At 38.3% G+C, this 17691-nt stretch overlaps 2 protein-coding genes across 4 annotated transcripts in view; both read right to left on the reverse strand.

The window, feature by feature from the left end:
• The window catches only part of si:ch211-1e14.1 (UPF0606 protein KIAA1549), a 36344-nt gene extending 29444 nt beyond the window's left edge, over positions 1-6900 (reverse strand). For both annotated transcript variants that reach the window (XM_056766189.1, XM_056766188.1), the window contains exons 1-2: positions 6263-6900; positions 5288-5469 (exon numbers count right to left, since the gene is read on the reverse strand). In XM_056766189.1, coding sequence (XP_056622167.1) covers positions 5288-5396 — 109 coding nt within the window. In that variant the 5' untranslated portion in view covers positions 5397-5469; positions 6263-6900. The remainder of the gene's footprint in view (positions 1-5287; positions 5470-6262) is intronic.
• A 1253-nt stretch (positions 6901-8153) lies between these two features.
• hipk2 (homeodomain interacting protein kinase 2) overlaps positions 8154-17691 on the reverse strand; it is a 79842-nt gene continuing 70304 nt past the window's right edge. For both annotated transcript variants that reach the window (XM_056765672.1, XM_056765671.1), the window contains exons 11-15: positions 16474-16653; positions 15934-16257; positions 15484-15731; positions 14391-14551; positions 8154-14304 (exon numbers count right to left, since the gene is read on the reverse strand). In XM_056765672.1, the coding sequence (XP_056621650.1) occupies positions 13846-14304; positions 14391-14551; positions 15484-15731; positions 15934-16257; positions 16474-16653 (1372 nt within the window). In that variant the 3' untranslated portion in view covers positions 8154-13845. The remainder of the gene's footprint in view (positions 14305-14390; positions 14552-15483; positions 15732-15933; positions 16258-16473; positions 16654-17691) is intronic.

Consider the following 17691-nt stretch of genomic DNA (forward strand, 5'->3'; position numbering starts at 1 on the left):
GCTTATAAATCACTAAACCTTTATCAGACTAGATCTTTCAGCCAATAATATGAAATGTAGATGTGAACACTTTTATGGTCCAATGGTTGCAATAACATAAACAACTAAACTAAAATGGCAGGTTTACACAAGTGACAAATGTAGTTCAACATTCTACAATATATCTCTCTAACAATTCACTAACATTATTTTACGTAAGATTTCATTCAGTTTTTAGTGTTAATTTTAATATATTAATGATATCCTCATAAAACCCGACTGGGATTTATGCTCAAAGTGAGATGATCCAGATATGTGCTGAACTGTACAGAAAAATGAAGAACCAAATGCAATCTGGACATTCATGGACACCTTCTGTCAGTCTGTCAGATTGACTATAACCACACATTCTCAAAAATAAAGGTACTTCTATCCTCCATAAAGAACCTTTAACATCCATCCTGTGACAAAAAGATCTTTAGGGAACCAAAATGGCACTTCTATGCCATCACTGCACTTAATTCCTTGAATGGATAGTTCACCCCAAAAAAAACTCACCCTCGAGTTGTTCCAAATCTTGTAAATGTCTTTGTTCTGATGAACACAGAGAAAGATATTTGGAAGAATGCTTGTAACCAAACAGTTCTTGGCAACCATTGACTACCATAGTAGGAAAAATGACAATGGTTGTAAAAAGTGCCAGGACGGTTTGCTTTCCTACATTCTTCAAAATATCTTCTTTTGTGTTCAATAGAACAAAGAAATCTACAATTGAAATTTTCCTACTCTAGTAGACAATGGTGGCCAAGAACTGTTTGGTTTTAAACATTCTTCCAAATATCTTTCTCTGTGTTCTTCAGAACAAAGAAATTACAACAGATTAGGAACAAATTGGGGGTGAGTATATGTTGACATTAACTTCATTTTTGGGTGAATTCATATGAATGTTAAGGAATGTAAATGTAATTCATGGGCCACATTTTAACATGTAAACTACAATACTAAGCAGCCTAAGGGTACAGTATGGAAAAACAAGCCAAACAAAGATTGATGAATGAAATATCAGTATACATCTGTAGTGAATGGGACATGGTTGAATGGGAAGTTTAAAAGTGGCTGCCTGCTATTGTGTGAGGTCTCTAAAACAAACCCCACGCTTTCACCGCCTCACAGGGCTCCATTCACACAGCTCTTTAAAAACTAAAATAAGGCCTCTTATCTTTGAGTGTCACTTTAAGCAAGTGCTCTACAAAACAAATGCAAAGGAAACAAGTGTTGTCAGAAAATGAGACCTAATTTTTAATTCAAAATGCTTGTTATGTCAGGAAAGTTCAACGTCATTTCTAGCAGGTAAAAAAATGTCAAACAAGACAAGCGCAAGTCCAAAACTAATCGAAATAGCTCAACATAATTTCAGCCGTTTCATTGAACTTTATGGTTAAGTATGTGCTTTGGAATCTCATAAAACAACAAGAGTCTTGATCTGTACTTGTTTTGATTAAATTCATGATGCAAGAAAGCTGTTCACAAAAAACAAATAAAAAAACAGAATCCAAGACAAAACACAAGCTGTCGGCTGCAAATACTGCTAAGCGCAACAGACAGACAAATAGAATAAAGCACCTGCTTCCCTTCATGGCAGATAAACACACATCAGCTTCACTTTTTTGACAATTTGCTGCCTGAAGTCACAAGATTCTGCGATTGTAGCGATAGCTAAAAAAGTAACGAGAGAAATTCTGGATTTCTTTTAAAGCAATTCCATAAAATAAGAACAACTGGTCTAGGAGACTGTGGAAAACTACATTGTTAAAAGGGGTTTTACCCCTAAAACAAGAACAGAGGCCAAATATCTTGCATATGTCTTTTGACAATATAGGGCATAAACAGAATTAGATATTAGAAGCTTCTCTATGCTGAAAACAAATTGCATTTCTGTTCAAATAAATTAACGTGAAACAAGATAGGATGTACCCTTAATAAAATTACGAAAATCCAATTCTTATTTTTTTTAACCAGACCTGATAAGGTGAGAAATCATCTCTTCTATATTCGTTGGAGGTTTTGTCCAAACCAGCCGTGAGGCCCAAAACTAAAACGCTTATAATCAACATCACTAAACTGACCGTGGCTGCCAGTTGATGCTTTACACAGTAAAAGCCAAACCAGCATCCTCCAAACGCACACACAAACTCTCCATCTACAATCGGCAAGGGTTCCACATCAAAGAGCTTTGGATCCAAAAGTCCAAGTTCCAAAAGTTTCTCAATGGGACTTTGTTTGCTCATCCAGCCTTAGGATCCAGCTCCTGTGGCTTTTGATGGGCCCGGCATATTGATCTGTCCCCAGCCCTAGAAGACATGAATAATGAATGCGCTCATTGTCGTCCCAAACAGATTCGATTTCACTTGTAAAAGAGGCAACACTTGTTATTAGCCCCGGGTTTTGCACAAAGCGAACAAAAAAGGAAAATAAAACAACGCTCCTCTGGAAGCTCTGGCACCCTGTTTTTGACAGTGGATTTAATTTACAGTAATATTAATAAGAGCTACAAGTTTATCAAAGACCCCCAGTGCTCTTATCCCTAACCAATCAGCATCCTTTGACTCATCGGTTGCCATTGGTGATGAAACAACAAGGTTTCTTAAAAACTGGCACTGATTTGGAAACCTTGAGCTGCTTATGATGTACCTAATTAATAAGTGCTTGTTTCATAGTGAATCTTCTCCCCATTCTGACAGCTTAACAGGTCAAGCAAACATCTGCCATCTTTATCATACATGGGGAATGACAAAGCCACATGCAGGCTGGTCAAACGCATGCGTGCAGAAATCCACGGCATTACAGGTTGTGTTTGCGGAGGCATTTTTGGGTTGTGTTTGCAAAATCCCCAGAAAAGCCATAGTAACCACCCAGTATACCCTAGCAACAGCATACCATCCTGCTAATACTCACAAAGAGCACCTTAGCAATGCCCTGACAGTGACCCACAACGTCCTTGCATCTTAAAGGTGAGTTTTGTAGGTGCAAGCCTCACTCACATACTGTATTATTCAGACCTGAATTCCTACACTGTAATAAATTCGGGACAGAAATACCCTGCTTTCAAGATTAAATTCTACACACAAAGCATACTAGCAGGCTTTCTTTTAGATGCCATTCTAAACCTTTAGGCGTGTGTGACATCAAACTATGCCAAGGCAAGCTGTCACTGTGGAACAAGCAGAGATGTAGACAGGTCCTTGAGATAGGCTGGGATTTGGGGTAAGATGACAAAGATGGAAGTGTACACACACACACCTCTCAGACCCGGACTGGGTAAAAAGAAATCAGGGCTTATTTGTTGATTTACACCCTTACTGACTCCACCCACAATCCATTACTGGGTATTTGAAATCTGAATGAGATTAGCACTTTTCATTCAGACCTGTGCAATGCGTCTGGTATTTTTCCGCATCAATTAAAAAAAAAACGTCTGACCTAAATCACATTGCCAAGATGAAGCTTGCAATTAGACAGCAATTTCATAATGCTGTCAAACAAAAACACCTGTGAGCTCCCAGGTGATAGAAGCATTTGAGGCACTAAGCTTTAGTAATTTTATTGCATATAAACATTCATTGACTGATATCATTACCTTACACTTCATGAAGAAATGAAGAGAATCCCAACATGGACTTAAACCCATTACAAATCTACAGGATAATGCGGTTTTATTTCCTATAATCCTTCACCACTCCTGAGGAATGGTGTTAGTGTTCTCGTCATACTCCTTAATGTTATCAGGGGTTAGATATATTCTCGAATAACAAGAAGACGGTTTAGTCTCCGCTTGGAGCGGAGTAAAGAAGCGAAAGAACTTACAAAATCGAAAGGCTCTGAATATGACAGCTCATTGCTGAATAAATTGACACAACAGACTGGTACGGTTGGAAAGTCAGTGACTTTTCACAAACAGATTTGATAGATCTGAAATACCAAATGTCTTGACAACATGGTCTTAACATGAGTATGGAGTTTTGAAATGTGGATTAACCTAATGCTGTTATGCCACATGTATCGCAATACATGAAGAGTAATGATTAACAACAAAGTTCCTTTCATTTACAAACACACTAGAGACCACACAGGGTATAAAAGAAAAGACGACAGCATATAAAAAGTATTTCACATCATTTCACTTGTGAAACATGTGCCCTACTGCAATGCTATTTTCGGGCCATCAACACTTACACTTGACTCAATAAGCAACTAATGAATTATTTCCAGCTTGAATAAATGGGTGATGAGATAACACACATACTGTACATTAGCAGTCGGGTTTATACTGCCAACTCATCTATGAAAACGCTCTTGAACGTGTCATCCACAGACTTTAACATTCTTTAAAAACGATGAAGAAACTTAAGCCTGTATCTTACATTTGCATCTAGGACAACACTGCGATGCACAAATTAATAAAACAAAAAATCTAAAATGTCCCTATAATCACTGAAAGATGTTTTTTCTGAAGCCTAGTTTCTCGTTTTTTTCTGTTTACAGAAAGCTCTTTGATCCACCAGTCTACAAGAAGACTGGGTGACATAAAAAGCCTAGAACAGTTAGTCTTTAAACTCGTAAAACGAGTCATAATTAAACCATTAATCTGATTTAAAATGGTATTAATCCCCTACAATTGTTTGGAAAAAGTTTGCGTGGGTTCTAATACAATACAGCTGAGTCAATGATCTGGACTGGGGATAATCTACGGCCATTCAATAACAAGTAACGGACAAGAAACGTGTCTTTGGATAAAAATGTTCAAATTTAAAAATCATATGAGAATGACCCGATTAAAAATCTCACTAAATCACAAGATTTACCTCATCTATTTAAGAGTTAAAGATGTCTTTATGGATTTTTTTTATCAAACACCTGGAAAACAAAGAATGGCGTCATAAGAAAACTCTTTGGTTGCTGTTTTTGGGTCTGGCTGGTTGATTATTCAAACCCATTAACTTTCAAAAGGAATTTGTTGCGGTCAAATGTCATTTATTTAATCAAACTACACTAGTCTATGTGCAAATTCACCTGTCACTGATTCAATCTAAAACCAAACATAGCATACCACTTGAAACAAAACCAAAACAATGTCTTTATGACTGTGAATTATTATAACCTGTCAACAAAAAAGCATTAAACCATCAGAATAATTGTCTTCAAAACTTAAAACTCGCTTTCATAAGCCAAATTCCTGTCACCTACAGAATAAACCCATTTATCTTCGGCAGCAAACTGAAATGAAAATGAAGTCTATGACATCACTTACCTGCAGCAGGTGAATCAGCGATCACCATGGAGACGAACATCATCATCGTCATCAGCCTGACCGGCTGCACGCGCGCGGTGACCTGTCCCTCCATCATCAGACCATCCATTTAGAAACGCACATGTTTTTGTCCGAGGTTATCCGAGGATACACAATTCGCGATTTTGACTGGTCACCGCGAGCTGCAGGTGAACCAAAAAAACTGTTAATTAGGTCATTTTTAACCACTATAGCCCAGTCGAGAATTTAATAAAATACTGAACGAATAAAGCGTTGCATCGGACTTAAAACAGAAATGCAAAATACAGCTGTGCGTTCTTTTACCACAAAAACGTACTGTCATACTTAACTGTCTCGCGCCGACTGCGAGTGACACTAAAGTGCTCGTGCGGCGCGCGATCGGCACAGTTTCTTTGTTCCCTTACCGTGCATATGAGCTCAGCTTTAAACTGCAACATCCCAACGCGTTGTACTAATGTGCTGCTACTTAAGCACTAAACCTCAACATTCACCGATTTTGCATCCCTTGGGGTCATTGCATTCTCGGGGTTGTGAACTCTTAGAGTGCTGCTCCAGTTACACAGCAGTGTGATAGCACGCGGATTAGTCTTCTGGTCGAGATTTACACTCGATTGATTATCTATCGTGACGGTTACGAGCGGAAAAACTCCTTCATCTTTTTCATTTGACGTGTTATTGGTGCTAGCTCGGCTAGTCAAGCCGGACTTGAGGAATTAACTCAGATGTTGCGTTATGGTTGAAGCTGGTTGAAATATAACGGGATCGTTTTGACCGAAACGAGTGCTGATGAATGTAACGTTATTTAACTTAAATGTGAGAGATTTGAGTTTCAAACGACACGTCAACTGTTAATTCCTCAACTTTATCTCAAAGCTGAGGCGGATAGATTACGGCTCATATGATCGCAAAGAAAGACTTGAGCGCATGCACGGACCCGAAAAGCAAAGTCCTTACCTTAAAACCCGACGGTTATAGGGTCGATAGCTAATTTCACATCAGCATTAGACCTTCTGATTTCCATGACTGCATGACACGATGTGTAATTGTTCATGAGAAGTGTCTTGATCCTGCCCGGTCAGTCTAAACATCACTTTCTTCGCAGCAAACACGGATCTATCCTCGGGATTTTACTAAGCCCGCCTCTGGATAGCAGGGCGGCCATCCATTGGCTCTCGGCGCTGTCTGTCAGGGATATGGGTTAGGTTGACGCTTTGATTGGCGTCTGCGGTTCCACTTGCACAAGTATTTAACTGTTCATCAATGCCTACATGAACTGCTATAATGTATCGCGGCTACTCGACAGGTGGCAACTTTTGAGCTTAATGGTAACAAATCATTTTACATTTGTGAACAAACTTGTTCCTCATTAGGCCTACGTGTTTAACTAAACTAGTAATGGACACCGCCTGACCGTATGAGTTTCACGTTGACTTGTTTAAAATCAATCGTATTGCCTTGCAATGGTTTTAATTATTACAACAGTTGAGATAATTAAATAATGTAGAATAGAAGTGAGTTTTTTAAGTCACAGTGCATTCTGGTGGCCATTGAGTGCAACGTCTATCGGATGACGACATACTCAATGACGTAATCATTCTGACTTATAAGCGTTTTTTATGAATGCCATGAACGCGAACAATACAACGAGTAACATTAATTCAAAGTATGACAAGAAAGCAAAAATATGCTACAATAATCAAGAAAGGAGTTCAACTTTATGTAGAAGTATCGTGCTTGCAATGTTTTAAGCGCTCATCAGTGTTTGGTAAGTTACTCTGAAAAAGTAATTAATTACTAGTTACTCATTACATATTCAATAGTGTAATTAGATTACTGTCCAAATTACTCTGTCCAAAAAGTATTTAGTTACTCATCACTAATTACTTTCTATATCCTACATCAACCTTGATTAGTTAAGTGATTCAAGAATATACATGAAACGGCTTATTGAATTCATTCAAATAATATTATTAACTGACCAAAGTATTACAAATGTGAGAATTATACATTAAAGCACAGATTTTAAAGTAAGACTTTGAATTTTGAAGTCAATAACGCTATTGCACACACATATATTTCACAAAGTATTTAGTTTAATTACATCAAAAGTAACTGTATTTAAATTACAGAAAACATACGAGTAATCCCTTACTTTACTTTTTCAAGGGAAAAGTAATTGAATTACAGAAACTAATTACTTAGTAACTAGTTACACCCAACACTGGCGCTCATTGCCTTTTTACTTGTGAGGTTTTGTAAAACAGTAGACTAAATACAACAGAATGCTGTGAACGGACACGTGATGTGGTATAGGAAGATCACACTTTTTACTTCATACTGTACGAATATTTCTGACAGTGGGAAATATTTTGTCTTTGACACACAGTATATTTGAAAAAACAGATAATTTAACATATGTTGACAGAGGGTCCACGCTTAACAAGGTATGTTGTCACAATGGAAACCATTTGTTTGACAACAATTTGAGAAGGACACTCAAATCTGACCTTAAATTTATTTTTAACCTTTTAGTTAAAATACACCTTTATTATATACAGTAATTCAACCTGGTCTCAAATTCATTTTCCTTCCTTTTCCCATTCGGCAGACGGTTTTATCCGAAGCGACTTCACATTTTTATCACTGTGCGTTCTCTGGGGTCCAAACCCATGACCTTTAAATTGCTTAAGTAATGCTCCACCAGTTGAGCTACAGGACCTTCTCTCCTGGGGACAACAATGTTAGGCTGTTTTGTTAAAATAAAGATTCAGTAACCATAAGGAAGCAGTGTTCTCTCGACTAAAGTCATAGAAAATAACCGAAAAACAAACAGTCGAGACCAATGCAATGTGACTTAACAGTTTATTGTAAATCAAAGACAAAGTGTGATTACATTTCTACACATATACAATATGCATATGTGAGCATACAAATTTCCTTTAATAACTCGATTCACCTTGGAGACCGAAAAATGATCAAAAGTAACAGTGAATAACAAGCTATAACATAGTTCACCACGACGCAAGCCCCTTCACATCCTACAGTTAGTAAATAGAACGATTAAAATAACTATATTCTTCTATAACCCCCGTGTTTGTTAAAAATCATCCATGAATTTACACTGCTATCATTAGTTGTTGAAGCCTAATAAAATTCACTTTTTCTACAACGAAAATGATTAAGAGAAGCACACAACATTTGTAATGGTAACACAAGCGCCTAGTAGCGAGTACTCAGTTTTGAGGAATTAAATCATTCTTATTGTTGTCATTATTATATTCATTGTAACATTCTATAAAGCCAGTAAAATATCCATTCTCATAGCATACTTAATAATGAAAGCCTAAGGTACAGGGTACATATAATGCTACAAATAATGAGACATCACACTTCTTCAAATCCCCAATAAACAAAGCAAAATGATAATAATAATAAAAAAATGACAATAAAAAATAAGTATACCTGGAAATACTGCAGCACAAAACAGCTTTGACAACAACTAATGTGATACACACTACTGAGAAACCATACAGCAATTGATAAAATTAGGGTCAGGGGGTCGGATGCGTTCTTAGGTCTTGAAACATTGTAGAAAAATATTTATTTTTTCTTTTTTTACATTTTACTGTGAATGTTTGATGCTGTGCAAGTAGAAAACTGTTCATGTTTCGATGGCTGCACACACGGCTACAGTGTTTTCACGGCTACTTGACAGGTTACTGTGGCAACTTTTGTGATCCATGAAATTTCGGTCAGTGTGGAACTGACAGCTTTACATCTTTCACAAAGAAGTTCATTCACTGGTGTTTGTTTTCGGTTTTCTAAAAAGAAAGTTTTTACTTGGATAGAATACGGATGCTTAAAACTGGATGTCAATCCATTTAACATTTTCCTGACAGGGACTCTGCTGTACATGAATCTAAAAATGAGATGACTAATGAGCGTTATGGGCGTGAAGATTGTTTACCTTTTTTGGTTCTAAAACAATGCATGGAGAATGGCCATACTGTCATATTTGGCCTCTTAGCACATTCATACACAAGATCAATGGTGTGTTTTTTAACAAGCATATGACACGCTTAAAACACAAAAGTTTGACAATTGTGAAGTACAGTGGCCACTTCACTGAACACGATGGCAAAGAACAAACACTGATCCTTTGTTTTGAGTTAATTCATTGTTGTGTGCTTAAAAATATTCTTGGGCTGATTATGGCGATTTGGGAACCATCATCCAGGCATTACCAGGCAATGTTTTTTGGAATGTTTTTAACACTTATGATGCCGGGTTCCACAGCTTTTCATGAGGCTGAAGGTTGGACATTATGTATGTTTAATTGTAGGCTGTGTTTTTTAAACCAAAATATGTTCCCCCTCCAAAAAACAACAACAACAATACAGCACATCCACAGTTCCTTAAAGCTTCATGTTCATGGAGATGGTGGCAGTGTTTTGACATTAAAATCACGTGAATAAGATTGTTCACATAATATCAGTTTACATAAAAATAAAGGGTTAATTGATTGGTTCAATTTTCATCACACATTCGTAACATAAAATGACGGTCTACTGTACTTTGCTGTTAACAGTTCATCCTCAAGAAAAGCAAACATGTTACATCACAATGTTCTGACTTTTCTCTGTGATAATTTGAATTAAACCACATTGAAATGTACAATAAGTAAAATTCAAAATGGAGCAATGATTAAAAAGAAGTGTTGTTTTAGAGGGACTTATTGCATTTCTGTGACATTTCTGTCACTTGCAAAATTGACAAATCCCAGCAATAACAAACAAAGTAATGATAACAGAAATGAGATCTTTTAGTCCTAATTTTACATTCGTTTATAGTGGCTCGTTTATAAAAGTGTTAATAAAAGTAAATAATCAGATTCAATTAATTCATGTATCTCTGTGATTCTAAAATATTTTGTTAGAACAAAAACGGTAAAGCTTACAAACTGTTACAATTTAAAGCTGCAGTGTGTAAATTCTGTGCCACTAGGATCATCAAATGGAACTGCAAAAAAGAAATAATTTTTACAAAACATGTTTAAAAAAAATCTTCCTCCATTGATCGGACAAACAGACATGTCAGGCGACCCATCCAAATTGATTGAAAGCGCCACAGTGTTCATATTCCCACAAATCACAAATTCAGTTTCTGCATATTAAGCAAGAGAAAGTTATTTAACATTGGAAATATATACAAAGCAGCTTTAAAAAGCATATACTGTATATGGCATTAAAAAAGCCTTCCTAAAATAATCCATCCATCTGTCCCAATTAGAGATCTGGACATTTTCGTTTTGTACCACTGACAAAATGTACAAACATATTATGTTTGCATATTTGTGGTTTTGGAGAAATTCTTGTTGTTTTATTTCTGCACATGCAATTTACAAACAGGATCTCTTCTAGACTGATTTTGTTGTCCAAATTTCAGTGAAACGTCCTGTCCTACTACACCCAGGGATAAAGTATGTGCATCAATGTCATGAGTATCTTTGGTGGGAGGAACAAAAAGTACTTTAATGCCAGCGGAGCCCTGATTTGGTTGTATTGGCCAGCTCCCGTGTCTGGAGACTACAGATACACCAACGGCTCCTCTACTGGAATGGAATGTTTTGTGATTTCAATAATGAAGGTGCCTTTCCTTAACTGTGTGCTACAATTTGCATCCGAGGAGCTTAAACCAAATTTGATAGAGAAACCTATTGGTATCCTACTGAGCAATGACACACAGCTTTGTGAATGAAAGGGTGGTAGATCCTCAGCCAAGCACATTTACAAAGTATAGGCTTTCTACCAGATGAGCATTTGAATAAATCGACATACATATCAATCACAAGAAATAAAAAACATGATGCCTGACATTAACAGAAAAACAAAACAAAATTGCATTAATGAACATCAACAAAAGTTATTGCAACACTCTCTACACAAACACAATATATCTAGCAACATAAAAACAGAAAAAAATAGAAACACCTTGAAGTAAAAATAAAACTACTTCAAATGCAAGTTCTATGGCATGAGGGCGGTAGGGAATATATTTCATACTCCATATGTACTGCCCATGTTCTCAAGATGAAACCAACACGCTAACACTGTGTCCTAACCATCACAACCCAAAACGAACACAAATTAATTGAATTTGTCTGTTCACACCAAATAAACACAGCAAGTAAGAGTAAGTGAAGCTGAACCAATGAGATTTCACTGTGGGCGGAGCTACCAAGCGTAATGCCACTACACTTCAAGCGGCTGAACGAAACGTTCTGTGCCTCGTCACGCCTGGTTAGAATCTCAGATTTTGTGAAAGAGCTTTGATCACTTAGTTGCGTATGTTTAGGACACAGCTTCAATGAAACGATTGGCTAACATTTCAATGTTAAATTAAGCAGCAAAACACAAGCATTAGCCCACAGTTTCTTACACTTTCTGTATCGTACGGACTGGCATAAGTGATCAATACAATAAGACAAATTGCAATATAGGATGTTGTTTCATCTTCAGGTATTCAAGCCTCCAGAGCGGACGTTAAAATATAACCCCACGATACACAGACCACTAAAATCAGAGTATGGTGCGCTGTTAAATAATCCCCTCTGCTTTCTTTCGGCATCTACTGTACCAACGTGCTCAAAGCCAACATGCTTTTCTCATTAAATATGTGGAATTTGCCTTCTCTTGCTCCTCAACAGTTCCCGTCCAAATCCACCATCATCCGCGTGCACCTTAGTTAACACTAAAAAGACCCTCTTTCTCGAACTCTCCCAGGTTTACGGTTTCTAAACCACTTCTGCCCCCGGCTCAGACAGGCTGTCAGATACAGCCTTCCACAACAACAGCATTCACATTGGATGACCTCTCCAGGCCTAGAATGCTTTATTTGAACACGTTCCATGTTTTTTCTTTACCGTAATTGCACGCATACATCTGGTATAAACATTTATATCTGCATGATGCATTTTTTAGATTGATGCACATATGCAATACGTCTCGGAGACGTCTGCTGATAGATGTCATATAGACATCTAGAAGATGTCTGTAGGATGTTTACGGTTTAGAATGCATGTAAAACTGCTCTAACACATTTATCAGATCAGTCATTCTAAAGCAGACATTTTAAAGACGTACATGTGCATTTGGGGGTAGTGACAGATGGTCCGATCTCTAATCGACTTTTCTCCTAAAATTCCCATAAAATCTGTGATTTTGGATTGATCGCAAGATGACAAAATCATACGTATAGCTATGGTATGTACAGTAAATATGCTGTATATAATTATATCCACTATCCAGAACAAAGGTTACTTTATTTTATATGACGACTTTGGTTCATTACACCAGGCAAGTATCTTCAGCTAAATGTAAAACAACCTCATGCACGCTAAACAAGCAGCACGCTGCAGGTGCCTATTTTCGTGGATTTCGATATAGGACATAAATAACATTTGGGGCGCTTATACCTGGACCTAAATCAAGACAAAGATGTTCAACCTAGGAGCCGATTCTCAGACTAGCATCGGGTTCTAGAGGGTTTCCAGCCAAGTAAACTGTCGTAATATATGTAAGGCACTACGAGGTAACAATGATAAACCTAAGACTGTGGAGGAATATATCGCACAAATGCGCGGGGAAGCGCATCACGCGGCGCACACGCACACATGCACGCAAACACACGACCGACTACCATGTTGAACATGCCTATGTTATTAAAACCACTGTTGTGCAATCACATTAAAAGAGAAACACAAAGTATCTATTGGTATCAGAAAGGTTCTTCATTAAATAAACGGGTGCAGACTGCTACATTCTACATAGAGGGGCCCAGCTAAAGTTCTACGGTATGACAAACATATTTTCTTTCCTAAATGTGAACACAAATAAAAGTCTATAAATACATTAGAAAGTTCGTCTTTTTCGTATTTCCAAAAGCTTCCTCCAGGTGGATGTTGGAGTGGGCGGCGGAGTATACGCCTATGCCACGTGTCATTTGAAAAACGTTTAAGACAGTACAAGGCCATCGTTTGATTTTTCTATGAAGAGCAGCAGGTTTCCGTATTTCACCATTCTACAAAAATTCTCGCAGGAATTCCGACACGTCGGCTCGACGGTCTGTGAATGATTTCAAGAAAAGGAAAGCCAAACAAAACCTCGGTATAACACAACTCTGTCTCTGTCAAACGGCCGCTGATGAGACCTTGTTGTAAAAGAAATGAAGGAAGTAAAAGCGTCTTTGAATTGTTTTGAAAGAAACAAATCCAAAATCTTTCTTTCTTACAAAAACAAATAAGAAAAGAAAAATGAACTGGCCTGTTTGAGAAGGCAAGATAAAACTCATCTTAAAGAAAGCTCCTTAGTACCCTTCCGTTTCCTTAGAGTACACTTGCTCTATTCATCAGCATCTTCATTGTCTTCAAGTTTAAGCATGAAGGTACGAGGGGGCGGGGTTAAGGGTCGATTGGCTGTCTCTGGGGGGTGGGGGTACAATTGGCAAGCAGCGATTGGCTGGGCTCCAGTGTTTCAGCTTTAGAGGTAAGAGTACTGGTTCATCTTAGTAGGGCTCAGCGGATATCCAGTGTAGACAGTGGAGGCAGGTGAGGCGCTGATGTAGGTCTGATGCGCAAACTGGGCTTGGTACTGACCGTGGTGCAGGGTGGGCGAGGGCAGCACCCGGTGACCCATGCTAACAGGCACCTGGTGGATTATACCTGGCGGGTAGCTGGCGTGCTGGACCGCGTGTCGCGCTGAACCCTGGGAGGTGACCAGGTGGGCCACCGTGCCAGTGGACCCCAGGGCCGTGGGAGCAGTGTAGGTGTAAAGGTGAGGTTGCCCCGGCAGATGAGGTGGGGCCAGATGGGGATGGTAGTTAGCTGTGTGGGTGGGGCTGTTGTGGAAAGAGTATTGAGCTTGGGAGGCCATGGGAGTGATGTAAGCCTGTTGCCGTCGGTGACCCCCGTTGATCTCTACCGCCATGTGCTGCTGGGCCTAAACAAGACAATATTTATGTATTAGTGTTTCTTTTATGATTAAGTGCATTAAGAAACTAAACCGAAAATGCACTAGTGTAATACCTGGCTGAGATTGAGAGGCTGCTGTTGGAAGGGGTGCGGCCCAGAGCGCTGGTGCCGATATGAACCGCCTCCAGCACCGCCCCCTGATGAGTGGTTGTTGCCAGAAAAACCTCCATTGGAGGTCTTGAACTTGTAGATGGAGTTCTGGAGGTTCATGGTGTCTGTAATGACAAATTATAAATGTTACAGATAGAGTTGCTACTCTTTAACTAAAGCTCATAAAACATGTGTGGAAATTGAGATAAAAATTACGTAAAATCTAAATATTTTTTTGAAAAACAAAAATAAAAAAGATTTACCAAATTCAACTTAATTCAAGACTGAACTTAAAACTATTAAACCTAAAAAGCAATGTTAAAAATAAAATAATAGTAATAAAAAATAATATAAGAAATAATAGTAAAATAAAATATATATATATATAAAATATTATTCAAAATATTATTACAACTACAAAAATTGTTTGGACTCATACAGTATTATTAGTATAGTATTTATTATAACTAGTCATGAAAATAAAATGGTAAAAAATATAGAGATTGTTGAGTTGGCTTATCATTTGTGTGTCAGTTAATTTACTTAAATAAAAAGTAAGCTCATAAATAATTTTGAGTTTATTAAAGTATAAATATCTCATAAATGTCCCTCAACAGACAGATCGATGTTATCATGCAATGCTTGAGGGACAGTGTTACTTCATTTATAGCTGTTGCAATATTTCAGAGCCGAGAAAAAACAGACACATTTATATTCATAGAATTCTCTCATATTTCCAGGTTTTCCATGACTGTGAGAAATCCAAATAACATCTCAATAGGGATTATGAGGTTATTTGTTCAATTTTACAAAGCAATACAGCTTGTATCATAAAATATTCTTTTGACAAACTCTGAGCTGCTTGAATTATCTCCCTAACTTGATTTAATAGCCTTGGCAATAGCAAAGACTATTATCTACTATAAAAGTCTAAGCTGTATAGCAGAGGTTGTCAGTGAATTCAGCATTGTGCTGTCACATTAAATTGCTGCTAGACTCAAGCCCCGTCAGATATGCCCCTCTCTCTGTCATCTTATCAGCTCATTCCCTGTCTCACCAGGCAAGAGTCTTTCACACTCTCCCAGGTTGTCGCCTGTCTGGTTCTTTAGAGGGGGGATAATGATGGTACGCGGGTTGCCGTTGCTGTAGTTTTCCAGGACTGCGACTTTAGAGTCGTAGCCATTGGCGTTGGGGCCGTTGGGTCGGGCTTCCATAGCGTAAGGGCTGGTATTGCTGGAGTAGGAGTCGGGGGAATCGTGGACCGTCACGCAGCTGATGACATTTTTCCTCTGTTTGGATGACGTGCTGTCAAGAAGCAAAAACAGAAGTCATTACTACTGTTATGTATGGCAGAATACGTCATGAGGGTGAGTAAATTATGTTTTTTGGGGGGGTGAACTATCCCTTTAATGAGTCCTTGTCATATGGCACAACGTAGTTTCCCAATTCTCCTTCAGATCACCCGTTTCTAAGTTACAACAGGGGCCACATTGCCACGTTTGCTGACCTGGTGTTAGTGGCCTGTTTGTGGTCTTCTTCTTCATCCGTGTCGCTGCTGATGGTGATGATGCTAACGGCTGGGCTGGGCGTGTCCGGGATGATGATGGTTTGGCGTGGAGGGTTGTGTTGACCGTGGTGGTCTCGTGTGCTGCTAAATGCCTGCTCTCCGCCCCACCCCCCTCCTCCGCCTCCACAGGTTTGTGATGGGGCGCAGGTGGCAGACGGGACGTTCTGAACCACGGCGCACCGTGGGGGGGTGTTCTCCTTCACACGCTTGGAGCGCTGAGGTGATGTGACCGTCTGGGTGGAGGACATGTCGTACGACACGTTCCTAAGGTAGAGTGAAGCTTGTCAGGGACAACTCAACAGTTTAAGTTGGTTATTTTAAAAAGCTCATGCGGGTAAATATTCTATGCTTAGACACAAGGTTCATAAACAAAAATGTTTCGGGCATTAAACCACTGTCCCTTTGAGTATCTTGTAAACACAACCATTTATACATTTTGCCATTTCAAACCATCCCTGTACCATGGTAACATTAGCTCACCTGTTGTTCATCTGGTGCTGCTTGTTCTTTTTGGAGGAGGAGTTATTGTTTGACGGCTGTCTCATGACATGTGCCACGCCCACATTGAGAGGTTGCTGGGAGGGCAGAGCGACGTGACCCGCCAGTAAGGCTGGCTGTTGCATAATGGGATTGTAATGGCTTCCATGGGGATGTGAATTCCTGAAAGACAAGGAAAGAAAAATATAGCACACAGTTTTAAAATACAGTGCAAGAATGTAATTTTTATTTACATTTCAGTGAAAAAATAAAAAAAACATCCTTAAAACAACATCCAATGACCTAAGAAGCTAAACTGAAATATAGTAAAATTATATTAGGATTAACATTAGATTAGTATTAATATTACTGATATAATATTCTCTGTAAAAAGTAATACTTTAATATAATATTTATTATTTTTGTTGTAATGTGATTTTTCTACTTTGAGGATGCTTGTCATTTTTAATGGAAACAAGAGAAAGATATTGATAAATACTATAATAGGCTTCCTGCTGTGTAAAGAGCTTTGTTGAGTAATACATTGTTCTTCAAATAAAAAATATAAATAAAACATAAAACTTACTGACAGGCAACAATGGATAATTAAAACTCTACATGTAGAATTACTGCTATGCAACATTTGGCCATAGGGGGCAGCAGTGACTTTAGTAAAGAGTGCACTGATCTCAGATACATTAAAATCCTTCAGTAAAGTGCCTCAGTTTTCCAGGCAGACTGGCTCATGAGAACTGCCAAGCCCTCAGGGTTGAGCTGTAGGCACTGATGTGAGGATCTGCAGATATCAGCACACATTCATCTATAATAGACTCAACCAATGCAGGTCAGCATGACCCAACTCCATTAACCTGCCCTAGCGTGAAAGACGCTTCTGCACTCAGTGTTCTGAGACAAGAAATCATCTAGAACAAGACTTTGACATGAATCCTAAATGAATCTAGACTGTAATAAGCTGAACTTTAGTTTCAGACTTAAAATATACTTTTACTTCATTTTGAATGAATAATTTAAAGCCAAGTTGGCTTTGCAGGTGCATTTGCAGACTAAGCAACCTAGATAATTCAATCCCCTCAATCTATAATCTAGTAGATGTACAATGTCTTAAGGCATCACAGATACAGTGTGCATCAATATTCTCCCATCTACCCCCAACAATAGGTGCAGGTATTTTAATACCTAAAAATTCCACACCCAAGCTTT

Source organism: Triplophysa dalaica, chromosome 14 (genome assembly GCF_015846415.1).
Source record: "Triplophysa dalaica isolate WHDGS20190420 chromosome 14, ASM1584641v1, whole genome shotgun sequence".
Classification (NCBI taxonomy): Eukaryota; Metazoa; Chordata; class Actinopteri; order Cypriniformes; family Nemacheilidae; genus Triplophysa; species Triplophysa dalaica.